This window comes from Trichosurus vulpecula, chromosome 5, assembly GCF_011100635.1.
Source record: "Trichosurus vulpecula isolate mTriVul1 chromosome 5, mTriVul1.pri, whole genome shotgun sequence".
NCBI classification, from domain to species: domain Eukaryota; kingdom Metazoa; phylum Chordata; class Mammalia; order Diprotodontia; family Phalangeridae; genus Trichosurus; species Trichosurus vulpecula.
The window spans coordinates 66,309,402-66,336,548 of record NC_050577.1 but is presented as its reverse complement, the minus strand read 5'-3'; the positions used below and the strand labels follow the sequence as shown (position 1 = coordinate 66,336,548).

At 40.0% G+C, this 27,147-nt stretch overlaps 1 protein-coding gene across 1 annotated transcript in view; it reads right to left on the bottom strand.

The window, feature by feature from the left end:
• The window catches only part of LOC118852263 (amyloid beta precursor protein binding family B member 1 interacting protein), a 116,526-nt gene that overhangs the window by 76,391 nt on the left and 12,988 nt on the right, over positions 1-27,147 (bottom strand). The window contains exon 2 of the mRNA XM_036761965.1: positions 780-851. Coding sequence (XP_036617860.1) covers positions 780-851 — 72 coding nt within the window. The remainder of the gene's footprint in view (positions 1-779; positions 852-27,147) is intronic.

Below are 27,147 nucleotides of genomic sequence, written 5' to 3'. Positions count from 1 at the left end.
AATTGAAGGGGACTTCTGACTCTTAGTACTTTTGATACAGGGTGTCCCCAAAGTCTTAAGTTTAAATCCGTACTAATCTTCCGTGCAAAAGTTCTGATAATTTGGGGAGTAGAGGACAGTTTGGAAGGTGAGGGAATGCATGAATATGGTGAAGCAGACAAAAGAAGGAAGAGAGAGTTCCATCTCCCATTCCCTTTCCCACCCCTCCTCAGGACTTACAATCCACACAGCTTTGCTTAAAGCAATGAGAGGCTATGGAGAATTTTCTATGAAAGCTTCCATAGCTGGGGAACTTTTGTGAGTCACTCTCCAGGGGTTTATGGGGCAAAATGTAAAACTTGGCCTTTTTAGAAGGGTCTCCCTAAACTGTGGTAGTGACAGGACATATGCTGCTAGCTTTTATTTTTATCTTTATGGCTGCAATCTTCTGAGTTAAACTTTCCAATGAAATGTTTTGTTGATCTCGAGCCTTGGGGCTTTTAAGGTGAAGGATATAATTTGGAAAATGCAATTACTGAAGTGTTCTGCTTTAGGGGCCATTCGGTAATTGCTTAGGGCCACAGGGTGCCAGTGAGCCAAAGGATTAAGTTGGTGGTTTGAATTATTCTCCCTGTTGTTTCTCAGCACAAAAGATCACAACATATATATTTGCTAGGGCGACAAAAAGGATAGATCGGTACCTTCCAACGTTCTCAACGATTAGTCACTTTTTACCTGGAAACTTCATTTGATTGCTTTCCTAATGTGATTCGAAAGTTTTAAAACAAAGAATAATTTACCTGGGTGAGCAGGTCCATTTCTCCCAGCAAATCGCTGAACATTTGGTCTATATCGTCACACGTCTGCTCCATCTGAAAAGGAAGAAATACACATGTAAGCACACAGGTTAAGGCCAAATGTTTGGTTGAATGGATGGCACACCACTTTCCTAGTTGAAGTACCCTATCCAGGTACCCCTAGTCCTTCAAGTGGCTCAGGCCTGAAGGTAAAAATCCAAAACATAAGAGTCTTCTCTAGGCACTTTAGACTCTGGATAGTTCTAAGGCTGTCCTGGGATTTTGGAGGCTGCTCTTGGGCAAACCTGGGGCTAACATGAACCAAACTCTGGGGTCTAGCCCTAAGCAGAACTAAAAAGTCCCACTAAGTATTCCTTTTAGCTAATGATTACCAAAATGGGCAGTAGTGAGTTCAAATCCAGCCTGAGGTAGATTCCTCCTTATTTACTGTGTATGATTCTCACGTAAGTACTACTATGTATGTTCCACGAGCTGGAGGGCTTCCTCATCCCTCACGCTCAGCACAGTGCTTGGCACACAGTAGGCGCTTAATAAATGCTAGCTGACCTTTCATATTTCCTAGATACCAATGCAACAATTCATCTTGCTCATCTGCCATACCATCTCACTGCATGATCAAGCTGCTTCCTTTTCCAATCCAATGCCATTACTTGTTTACCCAGAGGCAGAATGGTGTAGTAGATAGAGAGCAGGCCAGGAAGATCTGGGTTCAAATCCTGTCTCTGACACATACTGACTCTCTGACCTGGGCAAGTCACATGACAATCTTAGTGGTCTAGGCCAATGGCATCAAATTCAAACAGAAACATGGGCCACTACCTGCCAATGCATATTGTTTTAGAAAACCACATTTTAACATCATCTATAAGCTATTGTATTTTTTTTACTTATTTTATTAAATATTTCTCAATTCCATTTTAATCTGGTTCTGGTTGCAGGAGTTAGTCCATGTGTTTGACACTCCTGAAACAGGTAACTCTCTAAGATGGCAGGCTGTAAAAATGCCCATACTGCATGTGTAGAAGCTTGCTCACTTGGGAGCTCCCCATGCCAATGAAACCCTAGGTTCTGTCCCTATCACTATCTTTTGTGCTGGTCAGCATCAGTAGTATGTTGTATTCTCTTTACACTAACCTTGGTTTTTTGTGTCACCCACAATTTTGATTCTTTGGAGAGGGTAATATTCCATGATAATGTGAAGAGACAAAGGTCTTTTTTGAGTGAACAGGTAAAAGTGAGATTGAGTACCAGGATTTATATACTTTAAACTTCAGATGTGGGAAAAGTAATGCATCCAGAGTAGAAAACCTAGCTTTGTCTGCCTGGCTCCAGTCCGTCACCAGTTTTATGACTAAACACAGACAGCCGAAGAAGACACTGACAATAAGAGAGTACCATCCTTGCAGATTCTAGCTAGTAAAATTTCACAGTCTTCTGCAATTTATGGTTGGCCTCTTGCATCATTAGATTGGAAACCTCACTACGATGATAAAGAGAGATGACCTGAAAAGTAATGGTGCCATTAATGAGTATAGAAATATTAATTAACACCAACAGCCCCAGTTTCTCAGCCTTCCAGAGTTACAGATGCACAAGCAATTCAAGGACACAGCAGAGGATTTCATCCAACCTGCAATGTAATAACTCAGACCATCAGCTCTCTACAGCAACCTCTCCATACTATCATCTCTCCCACAGCCCTCAGTTGCTCATCCGGTGAAAATTTACTCTCTTAATACTCTCTCTCACCTGATTCCCACTCCACCAAAGATGCTAATGATTCTATAGTTATTATCAATGTTTTGTAAAATGATAATGAAGAGGGAAAACATCCAATCTGGACAAGAAAGATCACAGGCGTCAGAGTTGGAGGGGACCTTGGAAGCAATCTGGTCCAATCCCTCACTTTACAGATGAGGATTAAAAAACACACAAACCTACAGAAATGAATAAATCTAGCCCAAAAGAGCCGGATGCTTAAAAGAATATAGGTCATTTGAGTTTTTTGAAATATTCTCAATATCATTTGGGATTCATAGCTCTAGAACCGAGTAAATGCAATGATACCACCTTTCAACGTCACCAAAGTTAACTAGATTAGAGGATGGACCTTTGTTCTGGCATTGAAGATGCCTCTGTTTATCATGTATAAACACTCCTTCTGACCCTGCATTTTGAAAAACTAAAATTTAGTTTTAAGAGGCCTTTCATTTTTTACATCTCAGTCATTTCCAGGTCCTTCCCTCCCAACACTGAACTCTCCTCTGGAGCAAAGAAACTGTTAACTTGAATCAACCAACTAGGCAACTGCTTTTAACAGTCTATGTGAAATTCTGCTGGTGTAATTTGCTAAGAGGAAGAGAATGTCCTTTAATCTGATCTTCGGAACCAAGACTGGATACGCGACGGCCGTGGCTCTCTCTCGTAGCAGCTGCAATCACTTTCTTCCACAATCCTCTCTGGGAGGTCAATTACTAGCCAGGCAAATAAAAGCCGGCCAAACAGAGACGGGCTGGTAGTGACGCTAGTGATCAGACCAGCAGGGATTATTCTATAGCCTGACAGCTTTACGTTCAGCAGAATTGAGAACAGCTCAGAGGCACCTTTCTGTTTTGTTTTACAGTAACTCCTAGACTAGGGGTTAACCTTTTTTGTATCTGGGACCCCTCCTCAGAACGACATTTTGAAATGCACAAAATAAAATACCCAGGATTACAAAGGAAACCCATTACGATGAAATGTAAATGACCAAAACATTTTAAAAAGGCAACAGCAACATCCAAGCTTGTGGAGTCCGGGTTAAAATCTCTAGTCTTGTCCCGTTTCCTGGAAGGAGTCAAGTCCTATTTCTGTACTTTGCTCACCAATGATGATTTTTCACAGTCTTCGAACTTCAAGAAAAGTTTCAATATTTCAAAACATCAGAGTAAGTACTCCCTCCACTGATGCAAATCATAACCCCTCACCCCTTAGTAAGTGGTCTCCAGTTGCTGTGGCTACAGGAATAAGCTTCACAAGGGCAAGAGTCGTTAGTTTTCAATGTCTCAGCATCTCCAGTCCCTAGCTGGGCCATGTATACTTAATAAATAAAGCTACTTAATAAATGTCTGAACTGAACTGAATCACCTGGTGGTCAACCTTCTGGTGATAAGCCTCTTCAAATCTATCAGAGCAGGCCCTCAGGTGACAAACCCAGAAAGCTTATCCCCGGACCCATAGTGAGAGTCTTCCTAACTTGGTAGGATCTGCACAGGCTTGGGGTACAGAAGTGACCTTCAGGGCATTAGAAGGTAGGACCTCAGTGTAGATATAGTTAGAGGGCACATTCTGAGGACTCCTTCCCTCTTGGTCTACCCAATGATTCTTTGGAATGAGAGAACCAAGTAGGTAATTTTCAAACTTCAAAGTATATTTGAAATAAAGCCATGCATTACTATGGTACTCAGGAGGGGCCTGCACAGCCTGAATCAGGTGTGGGGAACCTGTGGCCTTCTAGGTCCTCAAGTCCAGCCCTTTGACTCAATCCAAACTTCATGGAACAAATCCACTTAATAAAAGGATTTGTTCTGTAAAACTCGGACTCAGTCAAAAGAACCTAGGGACCCAAATACCAGAGGACCTAGAAGGCCACATGTGGCCTTGAGGTCACAGGTTTTCCACCCCTGGCTGGATGAAGGAATGGGTTTGGGATCACAATTCTGAAGCACTGAGGCTGGAGTATGTGGTATACCCATTTCTTGAAAGAGGTGATGGGAACAAGCAGAACTAGACATATATTTTTGGATCTGGCCATAAAGAAAATGTTCTTTGCTTGATCATGCATATTTGTTAGAAAGATTTTCTTTTTCTTTTTGTTCAACTATTGGAGGGAGAAAGAGGAAAACCAAATGCTTGTCAGTTGAAAAAAATTTAAAGACAAAAACAAAGAATGTATTTGGAGTTTTGAAGAATTAATTTGGGGATTTTAACTATCATCATTCTAAAGCCTGTCCTTTCCTTCTGACTTGTTTGAATTACTGGCCGCTAAATATAACTGTCAATAGATTTTACTGACAATGAAAATAACAGACACTGTAATTAATTAGTCTGCATTTTCTATGGGCTACTTTGGGTACCAACATTCGTTATGTTCTGAGCCTGTTTGGCTGTTAAAATCAAAGTATCTGCTAAAAAAATCACTTTAAGCCATACCTTTTAATGTTTATAATTATGTAATAAAATGTACATCGTTTACTAATTCTGAAAGGTACAAAGTACTTAGCTCTTCAACAAAGTAGGTGATAAACACTGAATTCCTTATGCCATGCTGAAGTAAACAGAGTTCAAGGGTCCTGATTTTTGTTTGCTTTTAAGTGTCAAGAATCACATTAATAAAAGTAATCTAAAGGCCTCTGTCAATGTGCTGACTTTCATTAAGTAGAAAAAAAATCCTGTGGACTTTTAAACTTTAGATATGTGGGGAGGGGGGGGCAGTTATCCCAGAGTATCTGATTTCTTCATCTTCCAAGAAGGGTATGTGCAGTGGGTTCTTAATGTAACCCGTTAATAAATTTTTTAAAAAGCAATCCATTTTAACAACCTGATTATTTTCTACCACACTTTTGTTTTTGATTATGTCATTTTCTTTTTTCAGGAGTATTTGGTTTCTGTCAATTCTGTTATCCATTATCACCAGGAACCTACAGTCAAGTTTGCTGTTTGGGCGCCTAATGTTAAAAAACTGACAAACACCTCAACTCAACAAGGGGACTCGAGGGGTCAGAAACTAGGATTGAATCTGCTGCAGAAGAGGGACAATTTTGTTTCTTTTTACCTCCTATACTGACATTAATGATTATTCTTTAATATATTAAATTATATATTATATTACATTAAATCTTAATATAAAATATTATTATTTAATATTAAATAATATATTAAAGAGGCCTGAACCCTCTGCCTAGAATGCATTCCCTCTTTACCTGTATCTTGGAATCTCTAGTCTCTTTCAAAACTCGGCTCAAGCACCAACTTCTACATAAAGCCTTCTGTATGTGTGTATATATGTATCACACATATACATACATGTACATACACATACATGCACACACAATGCATATATACAATGTATGTGTATATGCATATGTGTGTAATGCTAATGTCACCTGCATTTAAAGGCAGCTGATCTGCTTTGCTGCCATACCCTAAGATCCATAGGACCTTCCCATCTGACTTGCAGCTGAAACATTCCATAAATATCGTCTCTCCCCATTAGAACGTGAGCTCCCTGTGTCTGACTTTTCCATTGGTGTCCCTAGTGCTTAGCAGTATTTTCTGCACACAGTAAGCACTTAATAACTGCTTCATTCACTCATTCCTATAATGTTAAACATCATAGACACCATGAGAGTGGATAGAGGGCTGGCCTAGGGAGTTATGAAGCCAAGGGTTCAAGTTCCGCTTCTGAGACCTGTAAGCTGTTTGACCACTAGTAAGATATTTAGCCTCCCAGTGTCCCTAGGAAGCTCTAAGACTGTAAGGTAGCAAGGAACATCTATGTCATGGAGAATTTCCTTACTGGGAGTTTCCCTACGTGGATGAGGTCTCTGATCTAAAAGTCAAGTGAAGATCTCATTCTGATGCTTCACTGAGGCATGGAGGTGACTACGCATTCCAAGGTCATGCTGGTGGAATTCCCATTACGACAAGTTCTGCCAACTAGGGAAGCAGGATATAGATGATAGATTAGTGCTATACAAGTGCTGGCCTAGGCAAATACAGAGAGGCTTATTACCAGCAAGCTGGCCACAAGATGATGAATTCATTTGCCATGGTGACCCATGAAATATTTTTCCTTCGCTTAACCACATTTCTATCTGCAGGCTGAGTCAAGCACATTGGGTCCTGTGGATGAAAAGTCATCCTCAACTCCTCTGTTGCTGAATCGAAATAGCTAACAGTTGCCCAATCTCACCATTTCTACCCCTATGACATCTCCCACATCCTTCCCCTTGGCACTACTCATAGCTGCCATCTTAGTTCAGGGCCCTCATCGACTCACAATTGCTAAAGCCTTCTAATCAACTCCCCTCTTCCCTTTCTCTTCCATTCTCCCCACCAAAGCGTTTCCTAAAATGCAGGCCCTGACCACTATCACCTCTCTGCTCCCAACTGGATCAAATACAAACTCCTTCTCCATGGGGTATTTCAATCCCTTCACAACGCGGCCCCAGCCTACTTTTCCAGTCCTGTTACATGATACTCCTCCATACTCGGTGGCCCAGCAAAACTGGCCAATTTGCTATTTTACACACACACACACACACACACACACACACACACACACACGCACGCATGCACGCACGCACGCACACACACACACACACACCCCATCATACTCTATTTCCCACTTCATGCCTTTACACTGTCTGCCTAGAATGCATTTACTTCTTACCTGAGAATTTCTAGTTTCTTAAAAAACTTGGCTGAAGTGCCAACATCTACAAAAAGACACCTGAATGCCCTCCCCACCTTGTATTTGTGAATTTATTCAGTATTTATTGAGTACATATATATGCACATACACATATAAATACACATATGTATATGCATACACACTAATGCCTTCCACATTTAGAGGCATTTAGAGCTGAGTTCAAAGTAGTCTCTGCCTTGGTTTTCTCAAACAGAAAGTGGGAACAATAATACTGCCTCCTCCACAGGGTTGCTGTGAGATTCGAATGAGATCATATTTGTAAAATGCTTAGCACAGTGCCTGGCACACAGTACAGGGCTTGATAAGTGCTTGTCTGATTTTAATTTACATTCTAGGATGGGCAGAATTTGTAATAAATCCTGGGCTCATTCAATAACTGAATGGATCACTCTTGAGGTGATCATCCTATAGTGATAATTCATGAAATTGACAATCTTTTAATCTTATTATATTTTAAAGAAACAGTTTGTATTAAACTGAAGCTAGGAAAAAAAAGGTTCATCAAGACAAAGATAATTTGGTTAAAAACAATTTCAAGTTTGTCGTCCAATTGGGATTTCAAATTAAGTTTCATCTTGCAGGATGAGACTAAAGAGAAAAACCAATATTCAAAAAAGTGACTAACATAACTTCCTGGAAAAAAAAGTGTTTTTTAGAATGCGTGGGTGGATCATCTGTATCTTCTGCCAGATACAAGTTTAGTGTCTATCTTGTTCTCATTTATTTTCTATACTTAGGGAATGTTTACTGCCATGTACCACGAAAATAAAATGGTGGTCTGAATTCAAGTAACAACTAGTTAGCTATTTTTAAGCCAGTGTGTACGCTTAGACATATCAACACAAAATCTACCCAGGAAAGCCAAGAAGGGTTTGAAGAAGCATATTTTTCTAATGGTATCCATGGATCATTCCATCTCAAATGAGCACATTAATATTCTCTTTTTTAAAAATTACTTTTAAAATGGTTATTCAACATGAACCAGGAGGAAAAAGTCAAGTGGGAAATTAAAAATCAATATAAGTTTTTGTCAAAATCATTTAATAGGGATGAGATTTCATTAGTATAGGGAACTCCCAAGTGAGGAAACTTTCTCTTCTAATGCAGAACCCCGCTTTCTCTGCAACTTTTCCTCTTAGACAGTTTCAGAGGTTCCTGGGGGCGATGAAAATTTAAGTGATTTGTTCAGGGTCATACAGCCGGTATTTGTTGGAATCAGGACTTGAACACAGGTCTTCCTAGCTTCAAGACTAACTCTATTCACTACATATATCAATGTCTTGCAAAAAACTGATTTATTTTTAAGAAATAGTGATTATTTTTTATAATTTATGAAAGATAAATGCGTTTGAAGAACACAGTGGCAAATTTTCCACTTGATCTCAGCCAGCAGACTAACAAACACAATTATACTATAAAATCTTCCATCTTCTTCTGGTCTATTTTAAATCCTTAAAATGTTATTTCACTTCCTGGGAGAATTAAAAGGATTATAATTAGGGAAAATCTTAATCACTTTTTCCTTAGCCTGGCCAATTTTTGTTAAATAAAGAGCATTTTGTTTCAGAAAAACAAGACCCCCAAATCATGGGGGCATCCCTCAAGTCTTCATTTCTCTGAATGTTCCTGTGAAATGTATCCCTGCCCAGACACTGCGTCTGTTTCAGTGCCTCATCGATAGCAGTGGATTGAGTAGCATAAAGAGAAGCCAGAGTCATCTCATTTTGTAGTGCTTGCATTTTCTCTTCATTAATAAGCTCGCATTAGGAGGACAAAGTTAATGTCCCCTTACCAATTCTCTTGTGGAGAAAGAAATAGGTCTTTCAGATTTAAGTATATCCACTAACCACTCAATCTGACACTCTCATGTGCAAAATACAGTGACGACCTTATTAAGGGCTAGACAGGTGAGTGGCTTTATAACTACATGGCTATGAAAAGACATTTTTCAGCCATATTCCAAGCCTGACAGAATTCCCTTCTTCTGATAAGGGGACGGGTTTACTTTGGGTAGAGGTGATTCTGCCTATTTTTCTTTCCAGGCAGAAAAGGCCGATTCAGGCCACTGTAATCACTGATCATGAGAAAGAAAAGCTTCACCGCCCAGCCCCTTCCAAATTCATTAACTTGTGGCCTCCTCTTCACGCCAAAGCAAAGGGGAAAGGATCAATTAAAATTCAGAAACTGTGGATTATTAAGTGCTCGCTATGTGCAAGGCATGGCATTAGACAAAGCCGACGCAGAGGTCAGATAATTATCTGGAGAAGTTGGGCCAGAGATCTTCAGTAAAGAGAAAAGGAAGTTCACCCCATAGCCTGAACTGCCTGTTATTTCTACACCATTCTAATTTGCCAGATACTTGCTTACCCCTTCACTTCTCTGGGCATTCCTTGATGTCCACCAACTTATCATCTTCTACTCACAAGCAAATTCAGAATTACATCAATCAATCAACCAACAGGCATTTATTAAGTGCCACTAGGTACCAGGCACTGTGCCATGCCAGGCAGAAGTAGTCCCTGCTCTCAAGGAGCTCACCTTCTGAAGGGGGAGACAAAAGTAAAAGAGCTAGGTACACATCCGAGGCGACAGATGTCACACAAACTCCAAATGTTACAAAATCCCAGAACAAGCGCACCTCAGGATTGTTCTCAGTCCCTTCCACATAAACAAATATTCCTTTCAATTGCCGGCATTATTTCTCAAATCTCCCATTAGCTTTTGCTTACACCAAACCCAGCTGGCCAGGATCTCTCTGAGGCAGATGAAAATGCTGACCTATCCTTGGGACACATCAATGGAGTAGAAACTGAAGGACCAGACTGAATCAACAGGCTCATCTTGCATTCCAGTATAGTTCATGTTATGGTGGTAAGTCAAGTCAGGAGACCGGGATTTGAACACTGGTCCTTACTAGCTGTGTGACTCTGGGGGAGTCACTTGATTTTTCGGAGGCTTAGTTTCCTCATCTGTACAATGGGGATAATAAGACTTTTAAAGTTTGCAAAACATACACACACGACTTCATTTAAGCCTCAAACCCACTATGTATGGTAGGTACTACAGATTAGGAAACTGAGGCTCAGAGAGGTGGAGGAGTTTGTCCACAACCAAGCCAGAGATAAGTTTGAGCCTTGGCTTTCCTATCCAGCACTCTAGGCACAAAAGAACGGGAAGAGAAAGGGAAGGGAAACATATGTGGCAGACAAGCATTTTAGAAATATTATCTCATTTCATTCTCACAACACCTTGTGAAGTATTATTATCTGGAGGAAACTGAGGCAGAGGTTAAGAGACTTGGCCAGGGTCACACTGCTCGTAAATGTGTCTAGGGGGACCTGAACTCATATTTTCTAGCCATCTCATCACCCAGTTGCCCTAACGATGTTACCACTAAAAACAAAAACAAAAAACAAGCATTTATACAGTGCTTTGAGGTTTGCAAATCATGGTTACACGCATTATCTCTCCTGACATCTAGAACACTACCTACATCATCCAGTCGTTCAGCTGACAGAGACTGCAACACGACCATACCTTCTGGTCCCGCAGGCTCTTGCCCATGTCTTCCCCCTAAATCTTCAATACGGGGATGTAGCCAATATGTTCGTGGCCTTCCTCTAGGTCAGGGGTTCTTGACCTTTCTATCATCAACTTCTTAGCCAGTCTGCTAGAGCCGATGGGTGAACTCCTTCTTAGAATTTTTTTAAAGTAATTGAAGGGAATGTGAAATTTCAGTTTAGAGGTTAGTGAAAATAAAGATGTAATCCTGGCCATTTTCCAAGTTTGGACTCCCTGTATCTATCCACAGACTGCTGGAGGTCCCTGGGCTCTGGTTAATCTACATTCTAGGTCTTTTTTTTTTAACATTATATGGGTACCTGGGCCATATTCTTGCTGTCTATGTTATTCTCACATCCTCCCTAGAGGAGCGGTCCACCTCTTTCTCAAGTCATACATTTCCAGGGTGATACCTCTTTGGCCACTCATGTGGCAACATAGGTCACCAATGGAAATTAGCAGCAGCCTACCTATGCCCATCATGAGTCTTTCCACTGCCCATTAGATCACCTATAATTTTTATTCTTCAGAAACTATGATGTTCCAGGATTCATAAACATACAGTGTCCCTGGGAGAATGCTGATATTAAAAAGACAGGTTTTCATGTTGGAGACCAGTATGAGGTCATTGGAAACATCCAAAATATAATCCATACAGATCTCTTTTATTCAATTCTGGACCTATATTACTGTTCATCTTTGGCAGGTATACTGATGGCCCAATTTAAGGTTTTGCCCATCAAAGTACCTCATAGTTTGGATTAGACATTTTTATTATTAATTTTGTTAATAATAGCTTCAGACTTAATTTAAAAAGTCAGCCAACTAGCATTTATCAGGTACCTTCAATGTGCTAGGCACTATGCTAAATACAGGGGATATAAATATTCAGATAGAGTTTTGTTGTTTTCTTCACAATAACCCTACAAGGGTCATAGTAATTATTATCCTGATTTTAAACATGAAGAAAATGAGTCTTTAGATAGGTTATAATTTAACCATGGTCGCACAATTTTCTATGAGCTGAGAGCTGAACCCAGGATCACATATATTGCTTGAGTGCCCTTCCCTAGGTGAACTGGAAGAAACCAATGTATTAATAGTAGAAGCAACCAAATCTACCACCTTGACACAATTCTGTCTTTGAACTATACAGATGACCACCCCCACCCCCCAAGGCCACACCATACTACTGTGAGAAACTTAATCAAATTAAATATTTTTGAATATACATATACAAAGTCCATAGTCACGCCCTATATAGGACAAAATAAACTATAAGAGAAAATTAGAAACTTTGTTTTAAAGTAGCAATCTGGAAAAACATCATTTTTAGAAGGCGTTCTACTATTCTATTTAGAGACTAGAGTTTTATCTGTTACTCCTGACACCACCCTTATTATTGTGAAAAGAGATACTTAAATAGACCTTCTTTGTTTATGTGACGCTAGTATCATAACCATATGTTTTTTGATACCACTACTGTGTTTCCATAGCAACCCCATTTCTATTGGCCTGATACCACAGTTTCTCTTTTCAGTGATTTTCAACTAAACAGTCACAGATACTTAGATAAATATATTTTTCTTTTCTAATTTTCTAACCACGGGCTCTTGCGGTTAACAGACGTCCATTTAAAACAGCCTCACATTTTTGGAGATGGAAATTATAAATGTAGCCAGGTAAACCTGAAACCCTACGAACTCACACGAGAAACAGGTCCTGACTAATCGGTTTCTTTCCTTAAGAAAAGATGGTGTAGAAACCAATTAAGCAGCAAGCATTTATTGCGTGCTTACTATCTGTCAGACACTGAGCTACACCGTGGGGACACAGAGTCCAAAGGGAAACAGCTCCTGCCCTCAGGGAGCTTATGTTCTAACGGAGGAGACAATCCATACACAAACGAGTGTAGCCTTTGAGAACCCAGGCTGACTTCTAGACTACCATGAACAGAGTAGGACTTTAGTAATAAAAGTAATAACTAATAAATGTACAGTGGTTTAATGTTTATAAAGCCATTTATATATATTTGCTCATTTGATCCTTACAATAACCCTATGAGGTAGGTGCTATTGTTATCCCTAATCTGCCGATGAAGAAACTGAAACTCAAGGTATATGGTGACTTGCCCCAGGTTACAGAGCCCATAAGGGTCTGAGGCATAATTAGAACTCAGGTCTTCCTGACTCTAAGTCCATGCCTCTCTCCACTGTGCCACCAAGCTGGAGATGATTAATTTGTAAACCTAATTAACTTTTATAAAGAAATCCCCGCCTTTAACCTGGTGTTGTACCTTTGTACAGCTAACTATTACAATGTTTCAGACTTCTGTAAAATATATAATATGCTATTAATGTTTATTAAAGAAATTACAGGATATTTACCTATTTCCAGTATCATGACCCTGCAATTAAATCACATACATCCAAAGAATGGATTCTGGTTGATGAATCTTGTTTGCTCTTTGTTCTTATGTGCCTACTTTTTAACTTTAAATCTGCTGGCAGTGATGAGAATTACTGAATTCCTTCAGTATTTATTCTTTTCTGATGCCTTAATAAAAACATATCTAAGGGCGGCTTAACTCTTTATGCAACTTCCTCTTCAGTTTCCCTTGCAAACTGATGTCGAAATGTTTTGTTTCAAATGCAACCAACTGAATAGATTAAACAAAATGTATGAGATATTCATTTTCCTAGAAGGATATTTTCTAAAAAAAAAAGGGAAATTAAAATGTTGGTCTTATTTTGAATAAATGTTTTAAACTATTAATTGCAATTTATTTCTTTTCATAAAAATCATTAGTTTGTAAGATATTCACCAGCCTTTGTCACCATTTGTTGTTAAAGGAAATTGAATTCAATGGTAGGGCACATACACAAAAAAAAAACATGGTACTGCCGCTATAGGGCAGGTTTTATGTTTTTATTAAAGATTTTATTTGTCTGAAGTCTGATTTCTTTTATGACCAGTCTCCTCTCTTCTAGGCTCTGGAGGCTCGTACTAATTACAATGGTAGTATTATACCATCTGTTTGAGTTTGAAAGGAGACGAGCTACGTGCAGATTTGAAGACGATTCGCAGATGCTTATGGTTCTGATTTATCCTCTGGACTCGAAGGGAGCATCAGGAGAATGTCCTGAGTTTGGGGATCAGTGGACCAGCTCTGTTTGGGAGCCAGTTCCTGGGTCCTGTGAGGGTTAAAGGTGCCTGTGATAGAGTGTGTTGAGACTTGGGGGGAACTCACTGTAAATAAAGTATTGTTAGTTTGGCTTTGAGTATCAGTGTTGGGGAGAGTGATTATTGACAGGACCCTAGATTTAGAGCTAGAAGGAAGGTCATCTACTTCAACTTTCTTCCTTCCTTCTCTCTCTTTCTCTTTCTTTCTTCTTCTCTTCCTCCCTTTCCTTCTTTCTTCTTCCCTCCCTCCCTTCCTTCTTTCTCTCTTTCTTCCTTTCTCCCTTCCTCCCTCCCTTCCTTCCTTCCTTTCTTTCCAGGTGAAGGAACAAGACTAGACAGGTGAATGGGCATGCCCAAAGTCATATAGTACCAGGGCGAGGATTAGAACTCTGCTCCTCTGACTCCACTGTCAATGCCATTTCCACTACATCGCTCTGCCTTCCAGTTAGTGATGCAGACACACAAGTAAGCATAGTTGGAGGGGACCTGATGGAAGATAACTAGTAGTTTTTTGCTTTGAGAATCAGGCAATTTATAGGTGACCTTGGCTGGGAATCCCTGGAAGGCTTAGGAACCTGGAGAAAGTGAGTGCTGGGGTTAGGTTGAGAGTACGAGGTTCCTCTGGTGCTTCGAAATCTCATGACCAAGTAGCTACTGGGTCTCAGTTCCGTCCCACAAAAAAGAAGACTCATTCTAGGATCATTCAACTGCTAGAAAGAATTTGGAGTCAGTCAGATCAACAAGTATCTATTAAATGCTTACTATGAGCCAGACACCGTGCCAAGGGCTGGGAATACAAAGGAAGGCAAAGATCACTGCCTGCCCTCGAGAAGCTTATATTCTAATAGGTTAGGAAGGTGCAAGCCCAGGCAAATGCTCAATCTCTGAGTGGCACATTTCTTGTAACAAGAGAAAAGAGATGTAAACAAAGCCAAAGGCTATCTGTCAGCGGCCCATGTCACTGTCTTTCAGTATGCTCACAGGTTCCAGGTGAATTTTGCAGGCTTAACATCTCTCTTAAGTACTAACCAGTAATAGCTACTAACTGAAAAAATGATATGGAAAAAAGCTTAAAAGGCAGAATGCATACTAATAAGATTGACAATAAAAGTAAAAATTGAAATTACAGGGGAATAAATTTCTAACACCTAAAAATTCTTCATAATAAATATAATTTGTCTCCAAAATAGTTACCTAACTTCAGCTTAACTTCTCCTTTTTAGTTCTGGAATACCATCTTTCTATTGCTTTAGGACTATGCAGAAGGTACATGAATGTCCCCACTCTCCTCTCTCACCCTTACGAGAGCATGCATTGGTTCAAATAAGGTTTTATGGAAGTCTGACCTCTTTACAGGTTAAAGAATTAGGCCAAAAATTCAGTGTCTGGCATTCATCCATGTAGAAATTCTTTCACGTAAAGATGACTGCACAGTAGTACATTTCATTGAAATCTAAAAGTTTAAGCCTTTTCCTGAATAGTATAAGGCTGGTTTTGCTCAACCAGCATCACTGACTAATAATTGTGGGTATTAAAAGAAGGTTTGAATCTCTAGGATTGTTGAAGTTGCAATACAGATGGGAATGCATATAAGGAGAAAATGGCTTAAAAACCTGGCAAAACTGGCAGAAAGTGTTTTTTGTCCTGCCTCAGTGTCAGAACATCTACAAGTATAATATATAACACAAGTTTTACATGTAACATAGGTTAGGGTCAACTATGAAATGGCCAATGGAGATCTAGCAAATGCATATACAATACTGAATTCTTCAACTGATTCCTGTGCAGTCTTTCCTCAATGTAACGAGCTCATCAGGAGGAAGTGGTTGACCCCAAAATATAGCACATGTTTGAATGCTTCACTTAAAAAAACACACGCCTAGAGTTCATGTTCAACACAAAACCAGAAATGTTAACAACAACATCGTTTAGTTATAAGGCTAATCTCAAGGAAGTTACTGGATGAAAAACTCTAAATAAAAATGACTACATCTCTAAGTTTTGTAAAGGACTGGGACTGAGGAATCTATTTATTCTTTATCAGAAATTTGTAAGAGTTAGTATAATTTATAACAATTAAATTCCACAAACTGTGGAGGTCTTACAGTCAGATTAGAGAAGTCAACAGAACCATCATTTATCTTTCCTCGATCTACATTATATGCATGCATACATGTACCCGTGTACTTAGATATGTGTACGTGCACGTGCATATACACAATGTATGCACATATATTGGAGTCAGAAGTTTTGGGTTCAGATCTTTTCTCTGACATCTACCTATGTACATAATCACAAATTTCCAAGTAAAATGAAGGGAGGTTAAGGTTGATGGCCCAATGAAGGCCCTTCCAGGAATAGATCTGAGGTCCTGTGAGCTTCGCACGCGCACACACACACACACACACACACACACACCCCTTTAAACACATACTCAGAGGTATAAGATGAGTAATTGCTTCTGCACAACTTTAGATGAAAAAACACTGCAATTAGTTCCATGGCCCACAATATTGAGTTGTTCAATTGGATTTAAACACAAACACACACACACACACACACACACACACACACACACACACACGTTTAGAAAGAACTGGAAAGGAAAGAATGGAAAATGTTTCCTTGGGGTGACAATTTAGGTTGGGCTTTGAAAAACATGTAGGACTTAAATTGGAGATGTGGGTCAGAGAGGAATTCAACAGGTGAAGAAGAGGAATAAAACACAGCCCACATATGAGTGTGGGGTGGCGAGGATAAACTATATCTTTTTTAGTCCTGACTGTTTAAGAAATCACAGAACATTTGGAGCTTGGAAGGACCTCAGAGATCACCCAATCCAGCTTTTTCCATTTACACATGAGGAAACTGAGACACACAGATGTGACTTGTCCGAGGTCACGGAGCTGGAGACTGTCTCTGTCTCACCTGGCAGGGGGCAGAGGCTGGATTATCATCACAACTGGGTGTGTTATACAGGGGAAACAGTGGAGGATGAGAAGACGGGGTAGATGGCAGGAGAGACAAGATCCTCAAATGTCACACCATCAGAAAGCAAAACCAGGAAAGTTGAGGCAATCTATCTGTCACACAGGGTCAGGTGCTGAAAACAGGAACTAAAATCATCACCTGTCAGACCATGCCTAGGAACCAGGAAGACAAAAGCATGAACCAACCAAGCTCAGTGCAGATTAGAAACAAGACTATTTTAACACCACTCACCACAAGCCCTGGATACATCCCCTTTTGAAAAGGATTTTCCTGAACCAATCACAAGCCTTAAACACCGTCAAACAAAGGAGATTTGCACAGTCTCTCTCTCTCTCTCTCTCTCTCTCTCTCTCTCTCTCTCTCTCTCTCTCTCTCTCTCTCCCCCTCCCTCTCCTCCCTCTGTTCTCTTTCTGTTTCTTTCTCTCCCCTTCCCAGAACTAATACAGAATCAAAAAGGACTCTATAGCTAACAGAGTTCCAAAATATTCAGATTCATTTTGAAATCCTATTCTATCAGCCAAAGAATTCTAAGGTGATTATTACTAACATTTTAAAAACTATCTTTCAATATGTCATTTTTATTAAAATCTTCAAAACACCTGCTGAGACAAATACACGTGAGTAGGTGGTGCAGGGGACAATGCTGGACCTGGAGTTAGTGAGATCTGAGTTCAAGTTCAGCCTCAGATACTACCTGGTGTGACCCTGGACAAGTCACTTAACCTCTGTTTCCTCAACTGTAAAATGGGGATAGTAACAGCACCTACCTCCCAGGGTTATTGTGAGGATCAAATGAGAAAACCATAAAGCACATAGCACAGGGACTGGCACATAGTAAGCACTATAAAAACATTAGCTATCATTATTATTATTAGTAGTAGTAGTATCAAAGAGATATTTGTAAAGCGCTTTGTAAACCTTAAAGCTCTATGTAAATGAGTTATTACTACCTCTATTACTTTTCTTTTTTCCTCTGATTTTATATTGGAGAAGGAAAGAGGACCGGACTTATAGTTACGAAGTCCGGGTCTGAAACCTGGATTCTGATATTGATCAGCTGTGCGATTATAGGCAAGCTGCTAAGCCTCTCTGAGATTCAGTTTCCTCACATACTACATGGCTAAAGTGATTCTTTGAAACCTGATTCCAGTACTTATTACTATGTGCTAACAGAGACTTGGAGACCCCTTCATATCTCATCTCTATTGAACAGAGAGCTAGATGTGGAATTAAATAAGACAACACACGTAACACACGGTGCAAAGTTTAAAGCACCATGTACACGCTAACTACTACTACTACTACTACTACTACTACTACTACTACTACTACTACTACTACAACTACTACATTACTACTACTACTATTACTACTACTACTACTACTACATACTACTACTACTATTACTACTACTACCACTACATACTACTACAGCTACTATTACTACTACCACTACTACGACTACTATTACTACTGCTACGACTACTACATACTACTACTACTACTACATACTACTACTACTATTACTACTACTACTACTACTATTACTAGTACTACATACTACTACTACTTACTACTACTACTACATACTACATACTACTACTACTATTACTACTACTACTACATACTACATACTACTACTACATACTACTACTACTATTACTACTACTACTACTATTACTACTACTACTACTACTACATACTACATACTACTACTACTACATACTACTACTATTACTACTACTACGACTACTATTACTGCTACGACTACTACATACTACTACTACTACTACATACTACTACTACTATTACTACTACTACTACTATTACTATGACTACTACTACTACTATTACTAGTACTACATACTACTACTTACTACTACTACTACATACTACATACTACTACTACTACTATTACTACTACTACTACATACTACATACTACTACTACTACATACTACTACTACTACATACTACTACTACTACACACTATTACTGCTACTACTACTACTACTGCTACTACTACTACTACTACATGTTTGTGTTTTAAACTGTAAGTAGTAATTCCCAGACTGCTCGGCCAGCACAGCCACTTTTGCCCTCAGCACAGACATTTAGCAGAGATTCTGTCAAAAGCCACAGAGAGAAAAATGCCCTGAACAGTAAGAGCCGGAATGCTCGTTATGGCTGTTGTGGCTGTTGTTCCTGGATAATGGTGACCGAGGGCTCTCGAAGGCTGTGCCCATGGAATGGAGCGCCAATCCTGGCAGGTTCTATGAGTGAAGAGGGCGGTGGGCACTGGGAAGGTCCAGGCAAGATCTCATGATGGTGGTTCTTTTCCTACCACAAAGAACGCCATGCTCCGTGTGAGAGCCAGGACAGTAGCCAGGGTGACTTCTAGCTGTACTCCAACCTCAGATGAGATAGGAATCTAGTGCTAAGAGGTTTCATATTTACATAAATAAATAATCTAAATACCTCTTTTTCCACTCAATTTTGTTGTTATTTTAGGGGCTTATTCTTTTTAGGGTTGCTAATCCTTTGGGGGGAATACTGCTAAAATCCACACTTACTTTCTAAGAGAAAAATATAGATGATTCCACCGATCTGCTTTGACTCAATGAACACCACAAATAATTTTCAAAGAGATTCTGGTTTTATATTATGGTTAGTTAAGAGAAAGAGGAAAGGGAGAAGTTTGACAGGAGTCAGGAAAAGAAGGAAGCAAGACTGGGTGGGAGGAGGGGGGGAGAGAGAGAGAGAGAGAGAGAGAGAGAGAGAGAGAGAGACAGAGAGAGAGAGAGAGAGAGAGAGACAGAGAGAGAGAGAGAGACAGAGAGAGAGAGAGACAGCCAGAGAGATACTAAGAGAGACAAAGAATACCTCTAACAGCTTGGGAAGTAATGGGAGGAACAGAGATTCCCAGAAAGAGAGAGACACGATTAAACAAAGAGACCCACATGGAGTACTGTCCCAATCTTGTGAAGGAAGGAAAGCACCTCTTACATTGCTGCTGATAAAGACTTCTGCAGCCACACCGTAGTGCCACAGGCATAAACAGGGACAATCACATCAAACATTATTTAATGCAACAAACATCTTATAAGCATCTGGTAGTGTGGGCAAGGCACTGTGCTGCTGGTTGCTGGGGTTACAAATATGAAACATGACTTGATTCTGAGCATCAAGAATCTTGCCAAGGAGAAGACTTTTATGCAAATATTCTGTGGCAAAGCTTAGTCTGTGGGCTGGAAGTTCCCCACTCCTGTGCTAAGTGGACTGTAATGAAATGGAGAGAGGCAGTTGGGCGGCATGGTGGATAGCGCACCAGGCTACAAATTTGAGATCCATAACTTTAAACACAAACAAAACACCTGAACACCTTCAGGGGTTTGTCTACACCCAAAGGACTCTTCTGGGTGGGCAGTTGAAAAGTAAGAAAGGGAAAAAGGAACACAGGAAAACACACTTTGGCCTGAATTACTGATGTAACAAACTGTCTCAGTTCGGTTTAGGTTGTGAAGATTGCAGAGTGCAGTGTTTTCTTGGTACAAAGAGATTTCCCTGGGTGACTCCTGAAATCTTTAAGCATTCAAGCACGAAAGCAACAGTGCCTTTTTAACCTCCCAAAGTGGAGGCAGGAAGCGGGTCAAAGGGCCCTAAGAATTGAAAGTCATGATCTTGTCCATCAGCAGAGCTAATTAAAACCAGGAAGGGAGTACTGTGGCTTGGCAATCACGAATTCCCAGAGCAAATAGCTCAGACTTTGCTTAGATGTTGGTGTCCAGTCTCTGGTGATTGGAATGAGAAAAGCTTCCACTCTGCTAATGACCCAAACATGGGGGAAAACATCATAGCATTAGCACTGCTTGGGAATGGATTTTCACTTTTTTAAGGTGAGAAAATGTGCAACAGAAATGTTTTCTTTTGAAGAAATATTGAAGTCAGCAGTCTCGGTACGCAACAGGAAAGAGCACTCCAATTGTCCGTGTACTTGCAGGTTTTGCGTTTTGACCGTTTTCTCTAACCCAGATGATGACGTGCTGAAGGTTAGGGCAAGGCTGAGGGTTTTTTATTTTTAAAAGTCAGCCTTTGTGTGTTGAAGCTCCACTATAGTTCAGCAAGATGCATTGTAAATAAGAGCTCTAGACCTGGAGATGGGAAGACCTGAGTTCAAATGTGACCTCAGACACTTATTAGCTGTGGGGCCATGGGCGAGTCACTTCACCGCTGCCTCAGTTTTCTCATCTGTAAAATGGCAATAAAAGTAACACCTAATTGCTAGGATCGTTGTGAGGCTCAAATGAGACAATAGTTGTGAGGTGCTTTGAAAAAAAAAACTAATGCTAAATAAAAATAACAGCTAACATTATATGGTGCTGAGCGCTTTACAGTTATCTCATTTGATCCAATAACCCTGAAAGGCAGGTGTTATTATTATCCCCATTTTACAGAAGAGGAGCTGAAAGTTATATATAAATTCTATTGGGACTGTTATGGTTCTCATTACTGACTTTGCGTCTTTCCCTGGATGGTGGTGACTGAGGGCTCCTGAGGGCCACACCAGCGCAGGGCTGGCCCTGACAGGTTATATCAAACCACAAAGACCATGGGCCTGGGGATGGACGGTGAGCTTGTCTTCTGAAGACCAGCCTGATTCTGCCACTTACTGTCAGTGTCATTTCACATTTCCTAGCTTCTGTTTTATAATTTGTAAAACCATGAATGCACTGGACCTGATAACTCCAAAGAGTCCCTGCAGTTTACAGAGGCTCATTACCACGTAGGTGGCACAGTGAAGAATCTTTTTGGTCAAGCAACTCTGGAGGACCATACCTGACTAAGCTGTCATGCGGGCTGCAATCTGTCCTGTCTTTATACGTTCAGAATAGGCAAGCACAAAAATCAGGCGAAGACTTGGGCCAAGCTTCTACTTCTTTTTGGAAATGTTTGTGGCTTTGAGGCTCTGTGTGTGTGTGTGTGTGTATGTGAGAGATGGGGGGAAATTAAGGACCCTATCCACAATCTGGATATGTGTGTAGTCATTGTCACAATGCACATAGGTAGGTTTCCACTCAGTATCTATAGAACTGGTATCTGTTGGCATGACCGAACTTATGCAGTGAAGTTAAGCAGAACCAAGAAAATAGAAACAATGACCACCACAATGTCCACAGACAGAACAACAGGATGAAGATGAATGCCATATAAATCACCATCCCCAGGCTTGGCCCTGGGGAGAGATGAGAAAAATGTCCCTTCCTCACTTCCTTCTTTGCAAGGGTGGGGGCCTATGCATTCTAAACAGTGCATACATTATCAGCCTTGGTTAATGTGTTGGTTGGTTTTGCTGAAATCTTTTCTTCCCTGCTCTTTTTGGGCTTTTTTGTTTGTTTTGCTACAAGGGATGGATGGTTCATGGTAGGGAAGGAGGGAGGGATATTTTTCAGAAATGATAAACATGACTGCTATCCTCAAATAAGCCAGCCAACTGAAAGACTTGTGCTTCTGCCTCTTCTGGCAATACAGATTTGTGTTGATTATCTGACCACTCCAGAACCTAGAAGGACAGCTGGCAAATCAGAAGCTCAGTGGATTTTTAACAGCTACTATTATCTAGACTGTTAAAAAAAGAGATTTCTTGACCTTTCCAAAGGAAGATACTTCTACACAATTCTACGTATGCATCATTTTGATCTTTAAACATGCTAGTGTCAAGGACCTTTTAACAAGTACATTTCCCCCACATTCAGCCTCTTGGAACCTTGCTCTGTCTGGAAATGTCATTGGGTCCATCTGTGCCCTTCAGGTGCGGGAAATCACCAGCGATGAAGGGCTGTCATTGACTTGCCCAGATTTGGGGTCTGACAGGTCATTCGATTTCTTCAGGTTTGATCTGCCACATGCTGAAGCGTTCCCAATTCTTGTACCAGGAAAACAAAAGTGGAAAAAGCGCTGGGAAGCCACGGCCCCAAAAAGCTAATATGGCACACATAATATGGGATCATGGATCTTTCAGGGAACAGGTTGGGCTTGAATGCATGAACAAAGGTTAACCATTGGATCATGGACTGAGAGATAGTAGAAACCTCAGGGCTAAGGGCAACCTCCTTATTTTACAAGTATTTTACCAATATTTTACAATATTCGCAAAGTACTTATTAGCACAGTGCCCGACCCACAGTAGACACTATATAAATGCTAGCTATTATTATTATTAATAATAATACTAATATTGCCTGCCAAGGAACACAGTGCCTAACAAGTACCTGCATCAGGATTTAAACCCAAACATTCCTAACTCCCAGTCTGGTACTCTATCTATGTGGCCTTATACAACTTGCTATGAATGTCAATCCATCATCTACAGATCAGCAATGAAGTGAGAAGAAAATAAGCTTTGTGACGTCTTTGCCTATAACCATGTTAGTGATCTTCTTTCCGGAGAAGGTCTTTATAGACGATCTTAAGGGTTACCTTATCAAACTCTCTCTTGATCTGCTCCCACGGCTAATAAAACTACAGCATTTTATCACTCCTCCCTGAAATGCCAGCCGCTCTGCTCATTCAAGCTGTTCCTTCAACGGCAAAATGGCTTCAAATCCCCAGACCATAAAAACGATGCAAGATGTTGGGGCAGTAGAAGCTATCATCCGTGCGGCAAAAGTATAAAAAAATCAGTGTGTTACAGAATATCCTTCAATTCCACCCCAGGAGTGCTAGCAATAAAGGGGGGAAAAGGCTGATCCCAGATTTCCCCCTGCTGTTTGTGGTCCTCACTCTATTGAACCCCCGTAAGGTTTAATCTAAATAGACAACTTTTTTCCCCTGCATTGGAAAATTTTCAGGCCCTAACTCCCTAAGCACTCAGTTAAAGAGATATAAACTGAACTCTGCCCTTTTGTATCTCAAATTTAATCAGTAGGTTCGTGATTACTTTTTTATTATTAAAGTACATGTTACCAAACTTAGTGAGATTTTATTTTCTCTAGTAAGTGCTTTTTGTAGTTAGCTAATTACTTTCTCCATGTTCTCTGGAGGAAGCTGTTTCAATTTGGAATTTACCGCTAAGTTCAGAATTTCCTAAAGTTCAGAACAAATTCAATGCATAAACTTTTTTTTTCCAGTTTAGAATGTGGCATTTAAAGAAGGTCCTTGTTACATCCATTTTCCTCAGTCTCAAAAGATGACTTATGGTTAGGATTCATTCTACTGGCTTTCCAAGAGTAAGAAACGGCCCTTGATAAGCTAATTGGGTCAGCAAATTTAAAGAAAAGCAAGAATTCTGATATGTATCACAATAATCCAAGTCCATATATTGGTCCTATCAGTCTCCACATCTCTTCAAATTTTGCTGTGCCTTCGTAACTGAAAAACTTGCCATCTAATAATATTTATAGTTCTATTAATACACTAATGAGAGACTACATGTGTATTAAAAAAAAGCTCCTGATAGTTAAGGAAAACTGACTTGTCTAGTCCTGGTTCTACAAATGGTACGAACCTACCCAAGTCACTGACATTCAATGGGTCTAAGCTTCTTGTACTGCAAAACCAAAGCGTTTGGACCAGATGATCTTTAATATTCCTTCTGGCTGCTAAAAACTGTACAATTCTGTATGCTAATATACTTTAAAACTCTATGTGTAAATGAAGAGTTTGTAAACTTGAAAAGGAGTGGATTTTTGGCCTCAAATTTACGGATAACAGGCACGATCCAATTTAGCAACACAGACCCGGCATAAATGTGTCTAGATACAGAGCTTATGGTTGTCGAATTTATGAATTTCTCAGAACTGAAGTCAGCATCTGTTTTTTCTCAGGCAATTTTTTCACTGTAGCATCCCAATTTCTGTGTTTCCCAGGCATGCTGGATTCTATTTTCTAGTGCAAGCCTATGGGAAAGTGTTAGCTATACTTCTTCACTGTTTCCATACTTCCACAACCAAGTCATTTCGTCAGTAAGGGTACTTTTCTCCACCAATGCAGATGATTAGACTTTCCGCCCAAATAACAGCTGTCATCACTGGATGGCCAACCTGGTGATGAGCATCTCTGTGCTTAGCTAGGCAGGACCTTTAATAAGAGATAAATAATGCATCATCAGGCCCAGCACTTTAAATCTTTCCAGCTTAGAAGGACCTGCTATCTATACATCATTTTGAATATGGAAAAGAGAAGGGATACATCTGTTCTTCCCTTCCTTAGTAGTCTCCACTCCAATCAGAGCCTAAATTAGTATGAAGGAAGACTACCTGGGAGCCAAAAGCATCTTCTGCCCAAGGGAGACTTCAAGAATAGAGGCAATGTTGCTGTTCAACAAACATTTACTATACGCAACTTAAGATGAACTGAGGTGACTAGAGGGGATACGGCAAATGGATGGTTGAATTGGTGAACCTTTAACCTCAGTGGCTACATTCTGTCACACCTCTACCACAATCATTTTTCAATATGCCATGGAAAAATGCACATGCCCAGAGTTTATCTGAGAATGACTTAGTTCTACTGAAAGGACTGGGCTATTTCCCAATTTTCCAGCCATCTCTTCCTCCTACTCAGCTGTGGGCTCGGATCTACTCATCTGCAGGGTCTTTCCATGTACTTATGGACCAGATCAATAAGCTGTCCACCACTGTCTTAGTCTGAACACTGGCCAGAAATGAGTCTTTGGCCACTTAAGTTTTTTCTGTGTGCCTTGAGCAAAGTGGTTAACAAATAAATCATTATCAAATGTTGAATGATGTGAGTTTAATGGTATGACATCTATATTCACCGAAGTTTTCCTAAGTTACTTAAGAATTGGTACTATTGGGTATATCAGCTTCATAGAAGGATCCATTCAACCACGAAAGATTCCCAGATTTAATCAATCCGAGCAAAGATTCATCTCCTCTCATTGAGCGAGGCTGTCTATTAAGAACAAATCTGAGCCTTTTTAATCTTTGAATCTCAGTTTTTCTTCCCCAATAGAGCTGTAGCCCTGGGATCTTCTACAGAACACCATCATATGACCTTACCTTCAGATCTGAGCCCTAGAAAAACACCTCCTGAGCGAACTGGAAAAACTTAGATCCTAGCTGAAGTGTATTTTAAAACTATCTCAAAAGTCATATTTACTATGTGGCTTCACATTCACAGATGGTACTTTTACACATTTATATATGCAATTGCACTCATTTTTAACAAAAGAACTTGTTAATAACAAAGAAAACTAACCACGATTCATTTACTGTAATGTAGGGGCTCATCATTTTTCAAAATAATCAAATATTTACTAAACACTTAGTATATATAATGCGCCATAATTAATTTAACAACAAACTAATTAATACACAAATAACTAGCATTTATATAGTGCCTTAAGGCTTGTTAAACACCTTACAAATACGATTTCATTTTCATTTGTTCCTTGCGATAATCCTGGAAGGTAGATGTTATTATTGTTTCCATTTCAGAGATGAAGAAACTGAGGCAGAGGGTGGTTAGGTAACCTGCATAGGGTCGCACAACTAGGAAATGTGGGAGAGAGGCTACACTGGAACTCAGGTCTTCCTGCCTCCAGGTCCTGTGATCTATCCACTCCATCACGTAGCTGCACAAACAAGGCAAGAGTGCTCCGTGGGAGGGACAATCCAGAGCAAAGCTAGTCAAAAACCTAGTTTAGATGCATGATAGATCAAATACGGAATCTGAATGTTAGTCAAATTTAACATGTTTAGAGAAGATTACAGATCCATCTGACGCAGAGGATCATAGAATCACGGATTCAGAGCCTAGAAGGGACTGCTGAGGTCCCTCATTATACAATTAGGGATGGTGACACCTAGAGAGAATAAATGAATTGCCCACGGTCACATGCACCAGCATTTGAACCCAGTTCTTCTGATTATGAACCCAGCACTCTCACCAATGGACCATATGGCAATGTCTCTGCCTAAAAACAAAACCAAAAAACAACCCACAACATCTTGAGTCAGTGGTTACACAACAAATTTCCATGTTCACAGTTGCATATTTATTGATGAAAGGTTGTACACTATACTGCATTTCACAAAGTCCTATTTTGCCAACAGCTTATCAAGCTACATTCCTATAAGTCATGTTCCTGAATTAAACTGGTCTGTAGTCCGCCAAACCT